This window comes from Scomber japonicus, chromosome 18, assembly GCF_027409825.1.
Source record: "Scomber japonicus isolate fScoJap1 chromosome 18, fScoJap1.pri, whole genome shotgun sequence".
In the NCBI taxonomy this organism is placed as follows: Eukaryota; Metazoa; Chordata; class Actinopteri; order Scombriformes; family Scombridae; genus Scomber; species Scomber japonicus.
In genome coordinates, this window is record NC_070595.1 from 17,873,287 (window position 1) to 17,896,043 (window position 22,757).

General features: G+C 38.1%; 1 protein-coding gene across 2 annotated transcripts in view; it reads left to right on the forward strand.

Annotated features, from left to right (window-relative positions):
* Positions 1-22,757, forward strand: part of asic2 (acid-sensing (proton-gated) ion channel 2) — a 407,690-nt gene that overhangs the window by 373,659 nt on the left and 11,274 nt on the right. For both annotated transcript variants that reach the window (XM_053337986.1, XM_053337985.1), the window contains exons 2-3: positions 6,981-7,131; positions 21,802-21,929. In XM_053337986.1, coding sequence (XP_053193961.1) covers positions 6,981-7,131; positions 21,802-21,929 — 279 coding nt within the window. The remainder of the gene's footprint in view (positions 1-6,980; positions 7,132-21,801; positions 21,930-22,757) is intronic.

A 22,757-nucleotide genomic window follows, 5' to 3' on the forward strand; every position in this document is an offset into this window, starting at 1 on the left:
ATAAATATGTTCCATAAAACTCCCAACTTGTCATATCCATCCATCCATCCATTTACCACCGCTTATCCAGAGCTGGGTCAGGGTAACATGTCGCATAAATGGCAGAATTTGTTTAATGTGATGTGAGGTATGTTTAGTATGTGAGGGTGTTTAAGTGGCACAGGAAGCTTGCTTAGCGTGAAAGTAGTTGAGTGGCGTACATAAATCCATAACGATGAGTGAGACAGCTGTAGATGTGTGTGTGCTCATACCCCTCCTTTCCCATACTCAGTGCCAAACCTATCGCTAACGCAGCAGCCCTCTGCATTATTTATCCCCACAGTAGAACAACCACTTTAACTGCTGCCACCACTGCCGAGGAGGCAATGGAGAAAGTGCACACCTTGCAACTCAAAGACCTTTTTCATAAACTTTACTCTGTTCTTCTTCTCTCAGTAAACCTTCAGGATAAAAGTCCTCTCGACTCATTTCTCTTGTAACCTACAAGCAGCTCACATTCTGCTTTCGTTTTATCATAAAATGTCTTCTAAATGTTTCCATAATGGATATTGATTTGTCAAACAATTACAGCAGATCACAATAGACAGCTTGTGCGAAAGCAGTGTAACCTTGAAACTTGGAGGCTCTTTACGAGAACTGATAAAACTGGTTGGCTGACTGTTTTGCTTTTCCTGTTATGCTTATTTCAATTTAATCTTCAGTGCTTTTCACTTTATGTCCTGCTTGCCAGCAAAGCAAATGGGATGAGCGACAGAATTGTCTTATTACCTTTTTATTCTGTAATGGAAAGATACAACAGGGTTGACAGGGGAATGTCACCCAGCAAAAACACTAATACAGATCTCACAGCCTCTTATTGTAGTTTTGTGGAAGGGAAAGCCGGCAGTTCATGATGGTGCATGAATACTACAAGTGACAAGTAATAGCAGAGTCAGCATGCAGTACCTGATGAACAAATTCTTCTTAGGGCTATATCCAATCTCAAACAGGAGGCTGTATGTTAAGTGCTCATCATCTGGTGTTTCTCTTTTGGTGATTTTGAAAAGAAATGGTCTGCATGCATCACAGAATGAACTCAAATAATGAAAAAGATGGACATTGTTTGAACAGGAGCCAACATGGCAAATATGGTGAAGCTCTTTCTCGTGATAGATGAAGCTCTGCTGTGTCAGTAACATTGAAAGTGGAGATTTCTAAATATGGTGTGCTCTTCAGGGTATTTTGATGGCTTGGATGCTACATGGACAGAAGGAGATAAACAAGTTGCCAATGGGAATGGGAGAGCAAAATAAAGAAAAGATAGCATTCCCTTTCAGGAGCAATAATCTGCCAGTTTTTTGGCATTACATCAGCAAGCCATTTGCAAAGCAGTGATAAGAAAATAGGATTGTATGCAAGAAAGCTGGATGAATTTAGAGTGGTACATGTCTGTGAGAGTCCAACATTAGTAACTCATCAAGTAGTTTAGACAAGGTCAGATAACTAGAGATACATTTATTTAAATTATGACCATATACTGTATACAGAACCAGTAAAAAGTTTGGACACACTTTCTCATTGATGTGAATGGGAAACTGTGTCCAAACTTTTGACTGGAACTGTATACTTCCAGATTTTTGCATTACATAGGAGCATGTTTAGGAATATTATTTGTGGGTGGTTGGCTTACAACTGACCTTTCATCATGACAGGAATATACACTAATGGCTATGTCATCTTTGACTTCCACTCTGTGGGAGGCACTACCCGGCAAAGAGGCAAGGTCATGCCATGTTTGCAGCTCCGCGCTTCCAGACATTCACACTTGCAGCTGTGAATACTAATGAGACATGTTTTGTTGGTCAAAAGGCATTTTAATTGGCAGCCTAGCTGCGCGTGTTCCCTCTTTCAGGGGGGCTCTCAGACCTCCGCCTTAGAAAGAGGGAAACTAATGTGATATTGGCAGCAACTGAGTTTGACTTCTCTGACATTTCAAACCCTGACTCAATGAAAAACATTTAACATTTTACATTTAACAGAAACAACAAAAACAGAAAGAGGCAGCAAAAATAGTCCATGAATTAAACTTTTTGTTGTTGTTTTTGTCAAAGTACTTTAAAGGTAGGCCTAAATGACTTTTGGCCATTTGGTAAGCAGCTAAACAAGCTTTAAACACACTGATATCATCACCTGTGATGTTTTGTTTGTTTTGTTTTGCTTGAAGCAGCTGCCAATCAGGTTGGTGAGAGCTGTGAAAGTCAACCAATACAGAAAAGTGGCTTGTAAAAACAAAACAATAAGCAGAAAGACTTCGAATCGCACACAGTCACACACAGTCACACACAGTCATTTCAGCCATTGTTTATATAGGAATATTATTTAGTGCAGTTTTAACAATATAAGATATAATACCTCATATTAAAGTAGGTGATGTGAACACCAAATAATCTAATAATAGCTGGAAGTCTATATTGGCCTCACTGACATTGACTGAGTCCCATCCAAGCACAGGTTATCATGGTGGTATTTATTACAGGGAACGTTTCCTTTCACAGGAAAATGACAACTGGGTCATACTTCATAACACATCGATAGTCAATATTATCTATTTGCCTTTACACAGGTGCAATTCACTTGTTAAATAAGAATAGGTGTCTTTTTGTTCTGTTGCACATTTTTGGGCAGAGCAGTGTATTCTACATGTCTGGACAGGTTTGAGAACTCATTACCTTCCCCCATCTGACAGCCTTACCTGAGGTGGCAGATCAGGAAGCAAGTGAGAAAGAGGGAGAGAGAGAGAGAGAGAGACGGGGCCAGTAGCAAGGATTTGCAAAATAACAGAACCCTACTGTCAAAGTTTTGTTCGTGTCTTTATCATCCAGTGGCTCTCTGTCTAGCTGAAGTCTAATGGGATGGTTGACCCAGCCCTGGACCTGTCTGTCAAACATCATCAGTCTTGACAAAAAGAGTGAGATAGGGGCTAGCAGTGTCCCCCTGCAAGCAATTCTTCCTTAAGGAAGCCAGGGGCGAAAAAAGATGTTTTACTCAGGAGACACTTGGGAACCAATAGCGCAGAAAGGCAAGAAAAAAAATGTTATTTAGCTATGTATGGCAGCTTCAAACACACTCACACACACACATACAAATATATAACGGAATAGCAAATGACTACTGGGTAATTGCGCTTAATGCTATAGTGCCAGACCAATTAGCCTGCGAGGGGGTTAAAATGAAACACTTCAATCGCAGGAGGGTTTGGACAGCTGCGTAAATGAAGTTCATATGAGGCATCATTAGAAAAGGCTTTAATTCAGGAGAAGTCAAGGTAATGTGGTGCATGTCAGCACTGTTTCTGCTAATGAACTGGGTTCTGTGCAGTAAAGCTGTGATGAGATTGCCAGGCCTCAGCAGACATGAAAAATGACTTAGCTGTTGGGCCACCACCATATGGGACCTCTGTGGTGCCTCTGCTCTCTGTGCTGGGATGTCTGTGTGAGTGCAGAGTAATCCACAAAAAAGAAAAAGCATAGCCACATCTTGTACCTGCAAACGAGGAGTGATGGTGCCATGAATATTTATCTGCTGTCCTCTTCACTATGCTCCGGCAACTCCTAGTGTGTCATTTATTTTGCGCTGATGCAGATCTGCCAGGAGCACCTCTGTTTTGCAGAGGTGAATGAACCTGTAATGTGGTACTTCATATTCTTCTGATCCACACCACCTCTGTGGCAGTATGGTATTAGCTAGTCGATCAATCACATCAGTAAACCATCCATGAGAAGGCCAGTGTCAATAAAGGAGGAGGAGCTGAATATGGAGATGGATTTTTCATTTTATAGAAAAACATCTTTTAAAACTCCAATACTCAAAAGCTGGCACTTGGCAGTGCACTTTGCCTGTCATTTTTTTGTCTTCTTCAACAATATTAAACATTAGTGGGTAAACATCAACTGTGGTTTTAGTATTTGAAGGTTGAGGACATTAAGTTTATGTCTTGGCTCAGAATTGTCAACCAATGCTGAGCAATCATAAAGGGAAAATAAATAGTGCAGAGAAGTCAGAGATTAGAAGAACCGTGGTGCAGTGTGGCCAAATGTTTTTGTTAGGTTTTTCTGGGGGGGGTAAGAGACACTAATCCTGTGTTTTGTTGACTGGTGAACCTCTTGATCTTCATAAAAAGACTTCTTTTCCCCATTTTTTTCCCTCAAAGTACTACCATAACAGACAGAGACATCAAAGGATATGTTTCATTGGCTTTGCTAACCAGGCTAAAGCTACATGCTGTAAGATGGTAGTAAAAACTAGCAGCAACGTTTTTAGCGTCACCCTCATCTTATCGTAGCGGCCCTGGGAGCTTTCTAAAGCAATGCTGCTGTATGAAATAGTTATTACATTTCTTTTGTGGAGTAAGGGCTTGTTTGTAGCTTTTATGAAAGGTAGTTTACATTGATAAAACACAGAAGTACTTAAAGGTGCAATACCACCAAGGGCCACTAGATGATGACAAAAGAATCTTGACTGTAGTTGTCTCCTATTCAAAAAGAGTCAACTTCTCTCTAAGTCAATCATTTGTTTTCAGCCAGTCATGATTTCAATCACTACATTTGGTCTAATGCTGGTGGACATTTTGGCTCCGTTATAATAAGATTTAAAAAAGGTATTCTAGTTTTTGATGTATGCTGGACTGGTGTTGATTGACTGCTGCTCTCCCCAGCTCAGACACTCGGCACTGGGTCAAAATATTGTCACAATATTTCATTAAGTTTAATGTTACCTCATTAGCAAAAGTTGCCACTAAGTGTGAAGTGCTTGGTGTTCCCAGGAAGCTAACATTTGCTTTGGTGTGTGGTATAAGGACATGTTTCCAGAGTATGAAAGCAACACCCTGCACTTCTTATTTTTTAAAGGCCCCAGCCGATCATGAGCAGCAACTCTGGTCCCAGTGCAAACCAATGAGTGATTGCACACCTCACCAAGTCCATCTTTACATGATATATGTTAATAGTGTGTATAGATCAAATTAAATTACAGCACTGCATCAGAAATGTCACCTGATGATGTATTTTCTCTCAATAGAGTGAGTCAGTCACATGCTATGGATTGTGGTCTGTAGCTTGTATTTAAAACAACATATTGATGTTTAAATTTTAATTTTGCTGATGGGGTTCCAGAGAGCATCCACTGCTCTTGGTTTATTAAACCGTTTCCATCACTCACTTCCTTTCAATCACTGCAGTATTGAAGTGGATGGTTGGTAAGGTGATTACTATTCATGAGTAGGGACCTCAAAACTACAGTCTCATTTACATGTTTGCTTGTGTTACACATATACACACTTACACTTTTCAAATAAGCTGCACTCTGCAATTTTAACTCAATCTATTATTCATAAATGCCTTAAAGCCATTTGGTGGCTCTTGGTGAGGTGGTGGTTGAACAAAAAGAGACAGAAGTAAAGAAATAAATTGTTCTCCATGTGCAGCACCTCTAACAGGAAGGTGTCGTTAGATTGTTAACACACACACACAATATGGATTTTTTTATGAAGTTTTTGTAATATTTGGTGAGGCCCTATTGAAGTCTGGGCTGGTAACAGCAGGGTGCTCTCTGCTTCTAAATGATTACATGGGAAATTGCCTCTGGTTTGTTGACTTGTTCCTTGTTTCTCTGCGCTCAACAGTTACTCGGCTCCGTTACGGGCTAAAACCTGCTCACAATTCAAAAGTTGAAGGCTTCTGCAGAAACAGTAGACAATGTGAGAGTGAATGAGAGTGCTTCTTTGGCTGCCAGTTCACTTTAAACTGACTCTGTGTGTGTGTGTGTGTGTGTGTGTGTGTGTGTGTGTGTGTGTGTGTGTGTGTGTGTGTGTGTGTGTGTGTGTGTGTGTGTATGTGTGTGTGTGTTTGTTTGAACAGTTATATTTTTTGTACTGCAACATTTAAGAAGTCTAAATGACATAAATAATTTGTATCTGATTGACGCAATTTGCATAGTGATTTGTACGCAATACTGCAAGTCATTAGTCAACCAAACAAGAACACAGACATCATGCATATACTGCTGGAATCAACACGACTTTCCAGTGATATCTAATTCAATGATGAATATCAATTGATGACGTATTCAAAATCTAGTTAGAAATCATGCAAAAACCAAAAGGTGCTCTTCGTTAATTGCAATCTTGCCACATAATCGGCAGAATTTCAACATTTTCCCCAGTATCAAACTTTGCATATTGATGTCTGTACATCCATGGTTACAGTGCGTGGCAACATAACACTCTCAGTTTACATAACCAAAGCATGATGAGAGGTGTGCTACTCAATATGATTGAACAATCCCAGCAGGACATTAGAAAAACAAATATTAAGAGTGACAGGCTTGTTTCATACTGAGCTTTTTGCTTGTTTGTTCACTAAGGCTCATAATGACGTAATCGTATATCTTTGTAAAACTGACACGCTCCTCTATTCATTTATATATAGTTATGTGTGTCGTGTTGAGGACCTGTGGACATACCATCAAAAGTCCTACTGTACAAAGCAATCCTAAAACATGTATAGTATCATTCACATGCAAAATGATGGCATTTCTGAGTAACCTGACTCATAACAGTACTGTATATGACATATTGAGTTAAGATATGTAGCGACAATGCCATAGGTCTATAATTAAAGAGAGTGAGAACCAAGTAAAAGGTTCAAAAGATTAAATGCAAAAGAAGGAAACCCTAATGTGTAATAATTTGTTGTTGGAGTGCTATTTTGTCTTAAAGGTGAACATTTATTCATGAAAACTACTAATGGTAGAAACTCTTGTAAATCGTTATCATGTAAGTACCAATTGATTTATATTGGTGCTGTGAGCTAAAAGATGCTGTGCCATCAATGTGCAATTAGCAAGTGTATGTACTGCCAGGTTGTTTTTAAGCAATGTGTGTGTCTGTGTATCAAAGTTAAAGAGTACTCACTTATCTTTCCTCTAATGTTGTCTCCTCTCAGGTGTTCACCAGGTATGGGAAGTGCTACATGTTCAATGCTGCAGAGGAGGGGAAGACGCTCCGCACCACTATGAAGGGAGGGACAGGAAACGGCCTGGAGATCATGCTGGACATCCAGCAGGACGAGTACCTGCCTGTTTGGGGGGACACAGGTAGGCCTGACAACATGCTCTCCTGCTCTGCTTGCTTTCCTTTGATCTGATCCACATTTGAAGTTTGTGTTTATAACATCTCGTGACTTGCTTATGGAGTTTTCTCAACCACACTTGAAGGGAAAGCAGAGTAGGCAGCAAAAATAATACAATTTTAATAAGTATAATTCAATATGTGCTAACATAAACATCTTTTCATGTAGTCAAGAATATCAAATATATTTTTCCTCTCTTCCTGCTTCCCTACTTGTACTCCCTCTCTGGATTATAGAATATGTTGTTACGTTGAGTGACTTGATGTTGGTGGATGGCATCTGGTACATTGAGTGGATACAGTTTCCCACACTGAGCCTTTGGGTCTATGGGTGTTTTCTGGCACTTCAGAGTTTTCACATGAGTCAGTACTTCCTGTTTTGAACAGCCACTTACCTCTTCACTAGCATCATGTTTGTACTCCAAGCCTCTTTTACCCAAACTGAATTACCTGATTTATTACATTTGTCCAATACACTTTACTGTTTCTCTCTTTCTTTTTATGTTCCTCCTATTTTTAGTGTAATGGCATGACAAATGAATATGTAATAATTCCTTACTGCATATTATCTGGCACAAAGGAAATATGAGACTGTTTGAAAATCAAATAAAGTATTTAAAACTTTATTTTCCCAATCTTCTCTCACACTGAGCCTTTGGGCAAGTGTTTTGTTTTTTTTTCCTTTTCCTCCATTCACATTATTTAATTTATCCGTAATTAACGCAGCAATGATTCAGTGTCCTCCTGATGAAATCACTTCAGGGACAGCTTCACTCCCAGAAACTCTTATTAAATTTTAAATAAAAAATGCTGCAGAGTGCAAGATTTTAAGATGTGTGAGTCGAAGTTTGTTAGCTTTGTTTTGCTATTAAATCATTAACAGCTATACAGATACTGTATTTTTTTTTAAATATTACATCTGTACTTCATGTAAAACCTTATTGCTATTGCCATGATTGACAACTGTTATTTAAATGCAGTTTTCTTTTTATTACTGTCCAACTGATAGTGTCTCCTACGAAGCCTAAAACTCAAGGATTTACCCACATAATCACTAAAAGTAGATTTTTTAAGCACTGGTACCTTTTAGTCCACTTGTTACGCCAATAATTGTGGACTTCAAGCTTGTCCTGCTTTGTATTCACTGTAAGTCGCTCTAAATAAGAGCCTAAACAACAGGCAGCTTATCCTAAAAGAATCCATCCTCCTGAGTGATCATAATGCATATTCAAAACCTTCCCAAGCAGAGTTTGGTATTGATAATCTGTATTATAAAGTAGTGCAGTTTCACATTATCTGCTATGCTGATGTGTGTATTCCACATCTTGTTAGCTGTTCAGATTGAGTGTTTTAGGGGGGGTTGTCTGTCTGAGTGGTTTCACAGTGAAGCTCATTGAATGGCTGGCGCACGTCTGAAATGGGAGGAAGGGCAGGCAGGGGAGTTCCCAGAGCAGCTAGCCAAGCTACAAGCAGCCCAGTAGATGGACATGATTTACTCTAGGCTCTAACTTAAAGAAAATCCATCATCCAAAAGTCCACATCCTATCAATCCCCCTCATGTTTTTCTATGGACAGCATGTCCCACAGCCCCTGTCCGGAGCTCCTCCCTGTTTTATTTCTGTTTGATAGGTTGTTCCCCAGCCTCCACCCTGACAGCATGTGCAGCGTTGCTTCCCAGCAGGCTCCAGTTTCCGGTGCCCTTGTTTATCCCTGCGTGGTTTAATTAGCTACGACGAGCTGAGTCAGCCTCAGCAGGGAGTGCAGTGTCTCCTCAACTGAGCCAGGTTCCTGAGCTGTGCAGCATATTGCACAAGAACTCTTCCTCCATCTCTGCCCACCAATTATATATTTTTTTCCATACAGAGCCTTAACCTTCTCTCTTCCTATGGCTTTCCTTAATGTCCATCATCCAGAGGCCAGCAGTCGGTCTCAAGGGTTCTATTAACACACTGCTCTGTCCTGGGAGCTGCAGGGCGGCCATGCTACTCCTCCTCACTTTATCATGATTGACAAGGTTTATGATTTTGTGGTGTGAAAGATGAACAAGACGGATATATGTTCAAGTGGTGGGAGAAAACAGACAGCCTGTTGCCTGGATACACAGCTTTCTCCATTCAGTGTTGCTGTCCAAACTGCTTAGTGGCAGTAATAATTTATTGCATGTGTCTGTTGTTTCCATCCTTACTTACCTAAGCCCATAAGGGACTTAATTTAAACTTTAATTTAAACTTGAAAATTAAAATTGAATTCCCTAATAGCATTATAATTTACTACATGTGTATGTGTTATTTGAGTAAAAATTAAAATGAAATTGCATCAATCCAATTTGCATTTTCATTTTCACATACTTGTTGTATGACTGTATTAAAGTGAAAATGAAAAAGCAATTTTACTTTTAATTTTCAAAGTCATGCCCCACTGTACAATATCAAATGGTAATACAGATTTGAAAATTAAAATGCAATCTAAACAATGCGATCAAATTTCCCATTAATGCAAGCAATATTTAAGCCACAATTAAAATTTGTGAATGAAAATGAAATTAAGGCATTTGGACATTTCATTTTCAAACCCTTAACCTGCAGTACATCAGACAATATTCAAATGGAATAATTGAAACAGCGTCCCCAGTCTATTGCAGGTGCATCTTAAGTAAGGACATCCCTTCCTTGTTGAGGGACTTGGTTGATGTTGCTATTTGCTATTGACAATTGCATCTTTTTTTGATGCCCTCAAGATTTACAACAGATACAATTCAATCATGTGTGCCGGATTGTTGACGCATTTCCACTTGCACCCACCAATAAATAGGAGAAAGGTTTTAAATTATAATACACAATTACCAGGGTGAGTAACTCAGTCTATAGCCTAGCCTAGTTTGATGTCTGTAAACTTATTATTTGTCTTCATAGAGTTTGGCTATGAGATTGAAAGACAGATGATGGACAGTATTTAGATTTTTAATGACCCAACTTTATGTTTATTCTCAGTATCTAAGAAAGGCCAAAACACAGGTGTAGTGTGTGTGTGAGGGTGTTGTGCTACAGATCCACGAGGAAGTCAGACAAGCCGCATCAAAAATCCAATCAATCCCAGTCATTAGGATTCTATATTGTACCTTCAGTTGTGTTGAAGTTGTCTGTCTTTGCTTTCATTTGTCAGCTGAAATATAGCAGAGAAAGTGAAAAAGTATAACCTTTGGTCCCACAGATCCCAGCTTCACAGATCTTTGAAGCAGTTAAAAACATGTTGGTTTTGCCCTTTGTGAACTGCGATCCCCCACACGTTCATTTGTGATTTAGTTATTTCTTATTTCAGAGATGATTAGAATCGTTATTTAAAATTCATTAAAACTAGCTTCCAGCATATTGCATGATCACAATTTCTTTCACAATATAAAAGTTCTTGTTTTACTCCATTTCTGTATCTATGAACTTAGCACAGCTCTTGAAATATTTCAATTTGAAACTTTTCAGTAATCAGTAATGCTTGACCTGTTTTGAAAAGTCATCTGGCGTTTCAGCCTTGAACACACTTGTCCGATATCAGATTCGTCAAGCAGTCTTGATCAAAGTAGTCTGTTTAAACACTCTTCGCCCACATGTTTTCCTTCAGCAGCAAAGCTACAAAATATTTGCAGTGTGGAGAAAAAGCTCCTTAAATACATTGCAGGCCGTGAAACTGCATTTAACATTCAAGTTCCATTTGTTTCTTAATCAGAGACATCTTCTCTTCATATGGTAAACATCACAGTGTTTTGGTTCATACTGAATCATCATGTACAGACTCTAAACTTACAAACCTGACATTTCAGAGTTCCCAAGCAACCATTAATATTTTGCTCACTCACTATCTATTTTTACCAGCATCATTCATGGAGTGATGCAGAATCCGATAGATATGCACAGACTTATTGAGATACTGAACTCCCTGAAAATAAGAGAGGTTACATGTTATATGATTTTTTTTATGTGTCCAATCCATTTGGCTGACTTTTCTTTGTATCTCTGTTTTATTGGATTCCTCTTATTGATTGCTTCCTTACTTTCTTCTCTTTTTTTCTCCTTATATTAACAGCTATTCTTGATTATTTTTATTTACAGCTATATATCACTATGTAGATAAACACTGGTGGAGCTTATCACCGGTTTGAGCTTTCCATCTTCTTCCATTTTCTGTTTTCCATCATCATCATCTTAGATCTTAGCTCTCATTGTAAGTCAAACCCGACAAGCATTTGAATGCAGTTGCTAGAACCTCAACGTGTCTCTGCGCACTTTGTGTCTGCTTTTATTAATCAAAGCGATGGTGAAAAGCACTCTTAGAAGCAGCTGAAAGGAGAGCACAGGGATGTTTGTGCAATAACAGGTTAAATCAAGTGCAAAGTGGAAGTGGAAAGTCCTTGATCCATTTATTATTTCAACCTGTGTCATTTCCCTCGTTGGTGTTTGGTTAGTGTTATGTTTGCATGCAATCTTCGGTGTCAAACAGAAGTGTTTTTGCTTCTTGAACATTTGTGTGAGAGCTATATTCCTTTTTATGCATCAGACACTTTCTTATATAAGTGAGGATATAACTTAAATTATTGCTGGTGTTGCAAAACATGGGCTTTCCACAAGAGGATGACTCAAGCTGTATGTAGATGCAGTCTTCATTTACTGCTGTTTACAGGATATTTTCTTTCAATTTCAATCTTGTTGTAAATTTAGATTTGTTTGTGTGCCTCTATAAAGTACATCTGTGCTCAACACTTAAATTACAATAACAACATTTTGTGCAATCTGAGCAAATATAACAGTTTATCTTGCCATGGGATAAGAGCTTCATAGCAGCGTTCCTGTTTTTTTTTGTTTTAACGTAAAATAAATGTGCCTAAGATTTGAGAATACAAAGCTGCTGGTCCTGTATCAGTCTCAGTTTTTGTTCAAGTTCGTCAAATTTTGTCAAGTCTGTTCAGCTCTACTTTTAATAAAGATTTTTTCCTGCAGCCCTGCTTTCGCCTATGGCATTTAGCATTTGGGTTCACTTTCCATGACAGATGAGAAGTCCTATAAGTCATTTTTATGATAACTAAGCAAACTCAATGTGCTGATGAAGATCACTTAATAGGACATAAAACTCCCAAACAGCTTTTAAATGGTCCTTGTAGTGAGACTGTTTTGTTAACTGCTGTTTTCAAGTTCAAGAATGAACTTTGAAAGTCAAGTGTGGACATGCTTGGTCTTTCAGATGATTTTTTTTTTGTTCACTGATTTGTCTAAAGCATTTGACACAGTGGGTCATATGCCTCTTTGGGATTAGATTACATAAATTGGTTTTGAGACAAATGCATGTAACTGGTTTCACAATTATCTTACTGGCAGCACTCAGGCTATTGTTGCAGACTGTCATCGATCTGACTTTCTTAAAGTTATAAAAGGGGAGCCACAGGGCTCAATACCAGGTCCTGTTCTATCCACATTGTATGTAAATGACCTGGGCTCATTTGTTAGCAACGGCTCTATTCATTATTATGCTGAAAACACAGTAATACTCATCTGTGCCCTCTATTGACAAAGCATTGTCTCATTGAAAGGCTGATTTTTTGGCCTGATTAAACTTAAACTTGTGTTAAATCCAGATAAGATAAAACTAACTGCATGCTCGGCACCAGATATTAGTATAATAAATGAGGCTCAAAAAATATCTTATAAGCACCTGGGTATCTGGTTAGATGATTATCATTTCAAACATTTAAAATATCAAGGATCTGACTTAATAGCTTATGTTTAATGTAGGCTTCTTTCATAGATATAAGCAGTGCCTCTCTTTTAGCAGTAGGTTGCAGATTGTACAGGTAACATCTTTATCAGTGCTTGACTATTCAGATGTAATTTACATGCATGCCACAGTTCATATCTTCAAGTCCATTGATGCTGTATATCATAGTTCTCTTATATTAATTACAGATGACAGTTTGAGAACCTATGATTGTATCCTCTATGAGAAAATCACTTATCAGTCACTCTTCTGTCATTTATCTGTCTTGTTTTTATTTATAAAGCCATCCTGAATAAACACTTTTAAGACTTAGCAATATGGGATACCTCACTTGTTCACAAGAATGCCTTTAATATCCATTATATAGACAGAACAGAACTAGGTAAACTCCATTCACCACATATGTTCTTCATAGGTGGAATAAGCTTCAGGACTTCCTTAAATTATAATTATGTATCCCATTTTAAGATTCTGTTGAATTATGTTTTTTAGATATATATATAATGAAAGCTCTTGTTTTTCTTAATGTCTCTGTTTTATCCATGTGTAATGTACTTGTATCATTTTTGGATTTTACAAGTCATTTAGCAGAGAAATGTATTAAGAAAGCTGGGTAGTTTTCAGCAAATGTTACTCCAAAAGGATTAAATTGTGCATTTGTTGGGGACAATTTCAATAGGGGATTAATGTGGTGCTCTAGTGAGTATTTCAGGCAGCAGGATGGTGTGTATGTAGGATTGACTTAAAATAAACCACAGTATGTGTTCATTATAATGAAATAACATGTCACACAGTGCAGCAACAAGACTCACTGATGTGTCTTTAATATTTTTTTAAGATAACAATGGAGCGCTATGGCACAGAGGGATAGTATACATCACGCTTTGGATAAACAACACCTGTTAGTAGGATCAATTAATTGTTGCTTTTCGTATTTTTATGGGTTTTTAATAGTAAGAAAAACACCAGACTTGTGTTTTACGTAAAGCAAGACACCCTTTGGGGATATGCTTGAAATTTTGCGCCAGCTTTCCAACAGCTGACTCCGTCGCCATATGTTAAAGTGTCACACATTAAACCCACAACACAAACCAAGCCTGACAGACCCAGTCCCAAATGTGACAGCAATTGGGGAAATGTGAGATGCAGAGGAAGGAGATAAGGGTTGGGAGGGGGGGGGGGGGGGTTCTATACTTGTAATGTGTCAAGCAGGTGGGAGAGGTAAACAAGCCTGTATAATAACACACACCCTGCTACAACCGTGAAGAACTGCCAAATAAGATGTGGAAGATGTTTTTTTAAACACAGTATAGTTTGAAAAAAGTCTACTGTCATGTATTCACAGAGCAATTTTCTCATTTAGCCCACATGATCTTCTCCTTTCCCTTTTGTGTCTTTTTTAACCCTCCTGTTGTCCTCAGGTCAAGAAATGAGGAAGGAAGGAAAGGAGGGAGGGAAGGAAGGAAATGAAGAAGAAGGAAGGGAGGAAGGAAAGGAGGAAAGGAGTAAGAAGGGAGGAAAAGAGGAAGGAAGTAAGTAGAGGAGGAAAGGAGGAAGGAAGGAAGGAACGAACGAATGAACGAAGTATGGAAGGAGGAGGGAGCAAATAAAGAGGGAAGGAGGGAAAGAACGAAGGAAAAATTAAAGAAAGGGGAAGGGAGGAAGGAAAGAAGGAACAGTCAAAAGAGGGTTAAGAAACACTTGTAATGCTGAAGGGGAGCAGAGGCAGAGGTGAAATTAGAACACCATCTTACACTATTCACTACTAAACAAAACAACAAGATCTAAGTACCGTACTGTAATCTGCACCTCTTACTTTGATGAGTAAGACTAAGTCAAATGAGCATGATAGTGATGATGAAATACATAGTAACTACAAATCTATGGATCTATCTTTGATTCTGATGAAGACTCGGTCAGACACAACAAACACAATTATCGACAATCTTCTTGATCGTCTTTTGATGAGGAGAACTGAACACTGCAGCACAGAAAAGCACAACAAGCCCTGTTAGCTCTGATGTAGCTCTGACATACACAACAAGCATACAAGCACACACTAAGCACACTTTCTCTTTGTGTCCCTCATACAAACATGCAGTTCTCATTTTCACCCCAACTAACTAAGACAGTATTGTGTCATTTCTGTCTCGCTCTATGTAAATGAATGTCTTGTTGTGTGAAATAAAAACAGTCTAAATCCAGTTCCTCCATTAATCACTATTTATTTTGAAGATATCAGTTTATTCAGTGTTCTGTATGTTTGTATCATCGCTGCATAATCATCAATTTGGTCATCCGACTAGAGTATAACAAGTGGTAAATCCAGTGTATTGCGGGAAGAGTGGGTGAAAATTAGAGCTGGAAAAAACAGTCAATTAACCAACTAGTCAATCAACTTTTGTGGTAGATAATATATATTATACATGTTATATCATATTTAAGCAAAATGTCAAATATGCTGTATGTCCAGTTTCTCAATTGAGTATCTTATGTGACTGAAGTCATTATGTTGGGCTTTATGAAAGCATGATGGGCAGTTTACTGATTTTCTGACAATTTTATGTTTAAATAGCATACTGTATAAATCAATGACAATAATCAGTAGTTGTAAGACAAGGCAAGGCAGGTTTATTTTTATAGCGAATATCATACACAATGACAACTCAATGTGCTTTACATAAAACAGAAAAACATGTAATTTGGGAAACATGAAATTAAAAAGTACAAAAAAATAGGAAGAGAGAAATAAAATGCTGGAATGGAGCATTAAATATAAGATTTCAGCATAAAATAATGATTTGCTTTAAAATCATTAAAAGGACATGGGAATTTCACCCATGGTTTTGCTTCTTTTAAAACCCCATTTGTCCTGCATGGTCTACATGGGTCCAAACTTGTGGATTTAATTCAAAGCAGTCCGATAAAAAAACTTCCAGACATACAAGGGGGCACCCAAAAAATTCCTGTGCTTGTTAGAGAAAACTGCATCATAAATCTTTCAGTAGTACCTTTCTCATCCCCATCAGACTGTTCTCCTTGAGATGTCATAGACTTGTCTCAGTGCTTCTCTTCTTGGATTTCTTCCACAGTGGTGAATCTCCTCCCTCTCACTGCCTATTCTAGTTTAAACAGAATATATGTTACCTATAGCGACAGATCTGATAGCTCTACAACCACACTATGGTTATTCTAAGTGGTCTAACATAAAACACTCTTCAATTAATCCTCCTTCACCAACAAAGAGTCCAACAAAAAAACCTCCATTAGATTCCTCTAAACCCAATTTAAGCAGAGAGATGTCAAAGCCTCACACAGTTTTCCCCACCTCCCAGTTCAATGCTATAATCATCCTTCCCTGTTGTTTTTTGTCTGTTGTTGTTGGTTTGTTTTTGTTATAGTTGTGTTTTTTGTCCCTTTGTCTCACGTCTCTTTGTCTCATTTATCTTTGTTCTATTTTCTCTTTATCTTGTACTTGTGCTATCCACTCAGATACTTACCATATTTATACATACATATGTATGCAAACACATAACTGATTTATTTCCCATGCACACACACACACACACACACACACACACACACACACACACACACACACACACACACACACTGCATTCCAACCTCTACAAACCTCAAGGAGTAACTAATGACATCCTATTTGTCCTGTTTTTCTTTTCTATGCAAAAACTTTTATATTACGAAATGTCCATGGCATTCGCTCCCAGACAAAAAAATAAAATAAAAGCCATAAATCATCTTAAATTAAAAGCAGACATGCCAAACTACAAGAAATCACCTAACAATTCAGTAGAATAAATCCTAACCAGCCCACAATATAATCTAGTCTATTCGGCTACCTACAATAATAAAAGAGGTGTCTCCATTTTGATCCATAAAAGAATACACTTTACTCACAATAATTTTAATATTAGAGCCAGAGGGAAGGTTTGTTATAATCAGTGCCTCAATCAACAATAAGCCATTTACAATTGCAAACTTGTATGGCCCCAGCAATGATAACCCTTCTTTCTATTGCACATTTTTTCTCACAAATCAACAGCCACACCTCTGACTCAATAACTATAATCAGAGATGATTTCAACAATGTCCTCCATCAATAGACAGATCACGACTGTCAGGCAATTAGAGAATTTCTCAATCTTCATCAACAATAAAAGATGAGATGGATGACTTCAATCTTGGCAATAGCTGGATGCTTAAAAACTGAACTGCATGAGAATAATACTACTTTTCTCTCTAGTATCAGTCCATTTCACATATTGACTTTAAATTACCATAGACACCAAAATCAAGCCAATCATAATCAGCAATCATGCACCTTTAACACTCACCCTGAAGATTGAATCATCTGTTACATCCCGCCCTACATGGCACTTTAAAACTTCGCTACTTGAAGATCTTCAGTTTGACAGCTTTATCAGGGAAAAGTCATCTTTTTTGGATATGAGTGACTCTCCAGATACCTCTCCAACACTACTAAGGCAAACAGGTGAGGAAGAGGATTAGATGGGAAATTATTTCATAAGACAAAAAAGACGAGCAAAAACTACAGTCTTTTAGAACACAAAATAAAATAATGAACAAATTATTATGCAAATGACCCCAAAGAGCACTCCACCACTCAAATTTTAACTAAATATTCTGACAAAATGAATTTACCCTCTAACAGCTGAGATACAAGTAATAAGAACAAAATATTGAGTCAACTTCATTAAGGAGAAATGACTCATAACAACATTGGAGAATTCAGCAGGGAACTACACCCCATCTCCTCAATCCATAAATGACACTTTCCGGACCTTTTAAAGTAATCTTTATTCCCTTGAAAATAATCCCAACAACTATTCACTGGTTTGTAGATCATCTGCCATTAACACAAATATCCACAGATCAAGTGGATGTTTTAGATGGTCGATTAACACTTTCTGAACTACACAATGCTCTTATAAAAATCCCTGCTGAATTCCTTTAACACTTCTGGCAGACACTGAGCCCACTTTTACTTAAGAACACTGCTGCTGTCTTATTAATATAAGGACCCAACTCTTCCAATATCATTAGTCAACACAGACATTGGCATTCCACTTATTAACAATACTCCCATAATGACCAAACCGGATTCATCAAGGAACTAAATTTGACTAACAACATCTGAAGACTCTTGTATTGAATCAATATTTCACAGCCCAACAAAGCAAAGATAATTATAGTTTCAATAGATGCACAGGACGCATTTGATAAGGTAAACTAATTTCCTCAACTCTGACAGCCTGCTGGGAAACACTCGAATTTAGCAAATTACAGTTGTCTCCGTGCATCTTTCTCTGGCACATAACAGGAGTTTTAGCTCAACAAATCTCCCCTTTATTTCAGCACATGGGAAAAATCAAACATCTCTACCATCTCCTTCAAGACAGCTCATGTATCACATTTAAAGACCTGATTCAGAGAAATGGAGTCAGAGGAGGAAACTTTCTCCAATACCTACAAATCAAATCCTTCATTTAAAATAAAATCAATTTTGTAAGTAATCCACTCCAACCAGTAGGGCAAATCATGAAATATTCTACAGCCACAAAAAATCATTGAAATTTATACCAATAAATCTCCAACATAGATAACAACATCCACCTGCCTACTGTAAGAGATTTATCTCTCCCCTCTGACACCAACCTGTGGACACAGATTTGCAGGGATTCATTTGAAATGACAAAGAATACAAATCTAGACACCACAGATGTCCACTTGTACAGCACTCTTGGTTTCAGGTAACACAGAGGCTATCCTTAATCTTGGGTTACAGCCATAAAGTGTATAAAAATAATGGAGGCTGGCATCGTGACATTACCCATTGGCTTATGAACTTGTGTTTTGAAGCCTTGAGTTTGGCATTTGACTGATACAATCTTGCATTTCTGGAGCAAGAAGTAGTGTGAAGTAACCATATTTAGAAGAGAAAGGGTGGAGCTGACTCTAACACCAACCTGAATACTTACTACAATGAGAAGATCTCAATAAAACTTGCTTTTTTTCCCTTGCCTGCTATTATGATTACTTTTTTCTTTTGTTTTAGTTAGTTAGAGTCTTTTTGATATGTGTCTTGATCTGTGTCATCATGTTTCTCCACTTGTATTGCACCATTAAAAATAACCAGTCTGTTCTCAACTGTTTTAAAATTACCCAAATATTTCAATACTCAATGCAATATTCTAAGATTAAGTATATTATGTATGAAGACAATTAATTTGAGTGGAAATGTTGATCTTCCAGTTAGCATTTTGTTTGATAAATGTACACACTTTACATTATTGACATGAACATTGACCATAGTGCTAATTGATTACTAAATATGTAACAAAGCCATGTTTAGAAATGATGTAACTACATAACATGGCAATACTGTTGTTTCTGGCTAAACACAAACTTGGATAAAGCTGTTGTTATTTTATTTTTTTGTTGTTATTATCAACAAATACCTTGACAAGAACCACAACCAATAATGAATATATGCTATTTGATTATTGCATTTGCAGATACAGTCCATTAGCTCATTCCTCTATGCTATAGCTCCCTATTTTCAACCAAAAACTATTTAAAATAGCAAAATAGCCACATCACTGTGTAGACTCAGGGATGTAGTTCTTTGTTTACAATGCTTAATGTTCATTTTAATTAAATAATATGTCAACCAGTGTAACAGCATGACTCTTTTATGTGTTTTTAATATTCTTGGCAACTCGAGCACATTATATAAGATCTGCAGTAGCTGTGCCATGGCTGCTATTGGAGCATTATGCCAAACACCATTGTAAGGGCTCATTATTGAATGCTTTCCTATAACATGCTATACTTTAACAAATAATCATGACAAAATCGTGTGACATATTTTCCATTGAGTAGGAGTAGGATTAAGTCAACCAATTATAAATGAGGGACACCCCTGTTCACATACCTTATACTTGTGGCCTGAGGCTGTTTTCATAATTTAGGCCCCTTAGATCCAATTCAAGGACATGTTAAAGCTCCAACATGCAGGGGGACATTTTTCATGATAGTCCACTTCCAATATAGTGGTAACAGGTTGTGTTACTTTCTGTTTACAACGTAACATTGCCCCAGTGCACAATGCGAGGCAAAGAGAGAATTGTTTCCCTCTGTTTGATGTGGAAGAACCTGACTACCCTGCACAAAGCCCTGACCTCAACCCCATCCAATATCTTTTGAGATGAACTGGAACACTGACTGCAGGACATGAGTGGCCAAGCTCACTAATGCTCTTGTGGCTGAATGGGAGCTAATCCCTGCAGTCAGGTTCCAACATCTGGTGGAAAGCCTTCCCAGAAGTCAGAGGTAATAGTTGAGTGTCCACTTAAAAAGCACCATGTGGAGTTTCTGAACTGTAGTAGCATTAGTTAGTAGTTCAATTTGTTTCATGCACCTGCACGAGGATGGAAACAAATGCACATGTGCACTTGGGTGATGCAATACATGTTCCTGCCAATGGTTTCACATTATTCTACTGCTGGACAGGTGGCTGCAATGTGCCAAGTTATGCAGCAGTGTGCCAGCATAGAAAGAGAAAAAGGAGACTGCGCACTAGTGAACATGGATTTAAACAATGCAGGATTTAAAATACTTTAGAAATCAGCTTTGCAAATGTTTAAACATTCAATGTAAACATTTTTGTGTAAAAGAAAACTACACATGACTCGGCTCTTTTTTTTTGTTCTAAATACACAGGAAGATAATGGTTTCTTAATTGTACAGCAAACATGTTGAAAAGCATACACCCCAGAGCTGGATAGTACTGAATGAGACATACATTATAAGACATACACTTGATAAGCCTATAACAGTGAAAGATCTTCATTACCCAATATTACAGGACATCATATTAAAATGTAAAGTACAGAATGGACATTGCACAGAATAGGGCACAAAATGATTAATTCCCATATTTTAGACAGACAGACAGACAGACAGACACACATGTATGAAGACAGAGTCACCAGTCTCTTGCTCTTTTTACACACTCGTTCATAATTATCTCAAACACACAACCCAAAAAAGTATGTTTCATCCCTTCTGTCAGTCTTCCATATCTATTTAATGCATCCGAGCTGTTGCCATATCAATCGCTTTAGATGTTTGATTGATGACTGTATCCTTGGAGGTTTATACTTCTGTGTATGTGTGTGGTGTGTGTGTGTGTGTACTGTATCTTCTGTCGATTTGTAAGGCTTGTGCTGATAGGTTGCGATGTCTTGGTTCCAAAGCATCCTGAAGTGGCCGGCTGATCAGCTGGCAGCAGGAAGCCTTGAATGTCCGATAGCACACCAGTGAATGTGAGAACACAGAGAGAAAATGTTATCGATTTTCTACAAAGACCACTCTTTTCCCATAAATGTTATGGCTCTTTTTGTCCTTGCCCGTGTGTGTGTGTGTGTGTGTGTGTGTGTGTGTGTGTGTGTGTGTGTGTGTGTGTGTGTGTGTGTGTGTGCATATGAGTGCTCTGAATGGCAGGATAAAGGTCCTTTTAATCTGTGGAGTCAGCACTGACTTTTCCTCACTACCTCTATTTGATGTCAAGACAAATCAAATGGCACATCTAAGGAAATGTGTGTTTATAATAACGACTAAAGCAATCTTTGAACCAGAAGCCTCAGATGCTGAGAAAATTTCAGTTTGACTGTGTGCTCTAGCATCTGTTGAGTGCACGTCTATTCCATTAACAGTTCGTATGAGCCAATCAAAAAGTCAAATACATTTTTTTTTCTTTTTTTGCACATTTCTGCTTGTTTATTCACAGAATAAATCAGCTAACCTAATCTTTCCATCTGTTTTCTTTCCAGAGGATACAGCCTTCGAGGCAGGTGTGCGGGTGCAGATCCACAGCCAGGTGGAGCCCCCCTTTGTTCACGAGCTGGGCTTCGGCGTGGCCCCTGGCTTCCAGACTTTTGTAGCCACACAGGAGCAAAGGGTAGGTGTCCCTGACTTTCACTGACACACAGTTAATAGCTTTTTATAATCATTTTTCTTCCTTGTGCTGTTTTTCACCTCTAATCCGCATGTTGAGCTTATCGGTCGGAGATAAAGAAAAAAAAGTGATAAATAACTTGCCATAACAGGCATGATGGGATTGTGTGCATTCAAGTGTGTGAGTGGATGGGTTTGTGGATGCATGTGTGTTCCAATACCCTCTGGACCCTCAGTTGGCCTCTGTGGTCTCTTGGTGATTGTTGACTGACAAATGATGACTTCCCCCTCTGTCAGTGGCTTTGACCTTGCTGATAGAGAGGTGCTTCACTCCAACTTAGCCCCATTCAATCATACTGAAGCTTTGTTCCATTAAAGGCTGTGGCTCTTGCAAATATACACAGCTGAAGGTATTTGGTGTAAACAGCCTCTTTCTATATCACTGGAGGGTTCCACTTCACATGGTGATTTTTCACTTTTTTTTTTCCATCCTGAACGAGTTACACAAAATGTGTTTCTACACTGCCAAGCTGAGTGTCTCTATATTGTGACTCTTCTCAGCTGTGTCATTTTGCCAAGGTTATTAATGCTGTCATTGCTTATGTCTCTATTTTCTTTCTGTCTGTCTCTTTTTGTTTTTCTACCTCCAAGTTAATTTTTGAGAAATGTATTGTTTGGCTCACTGGTTCTTGCCCTTGTCTGAACAGACAGATCGGCTGGCATATCAACTATTTCTTTTTTAACTCTGGCTTTCAGTGAGAGTTAGGAAAATATTTAATCATATAAAACAGATTGTGTTGAGTTTAGTTTTAATTTTAGTGACTTTTATGAT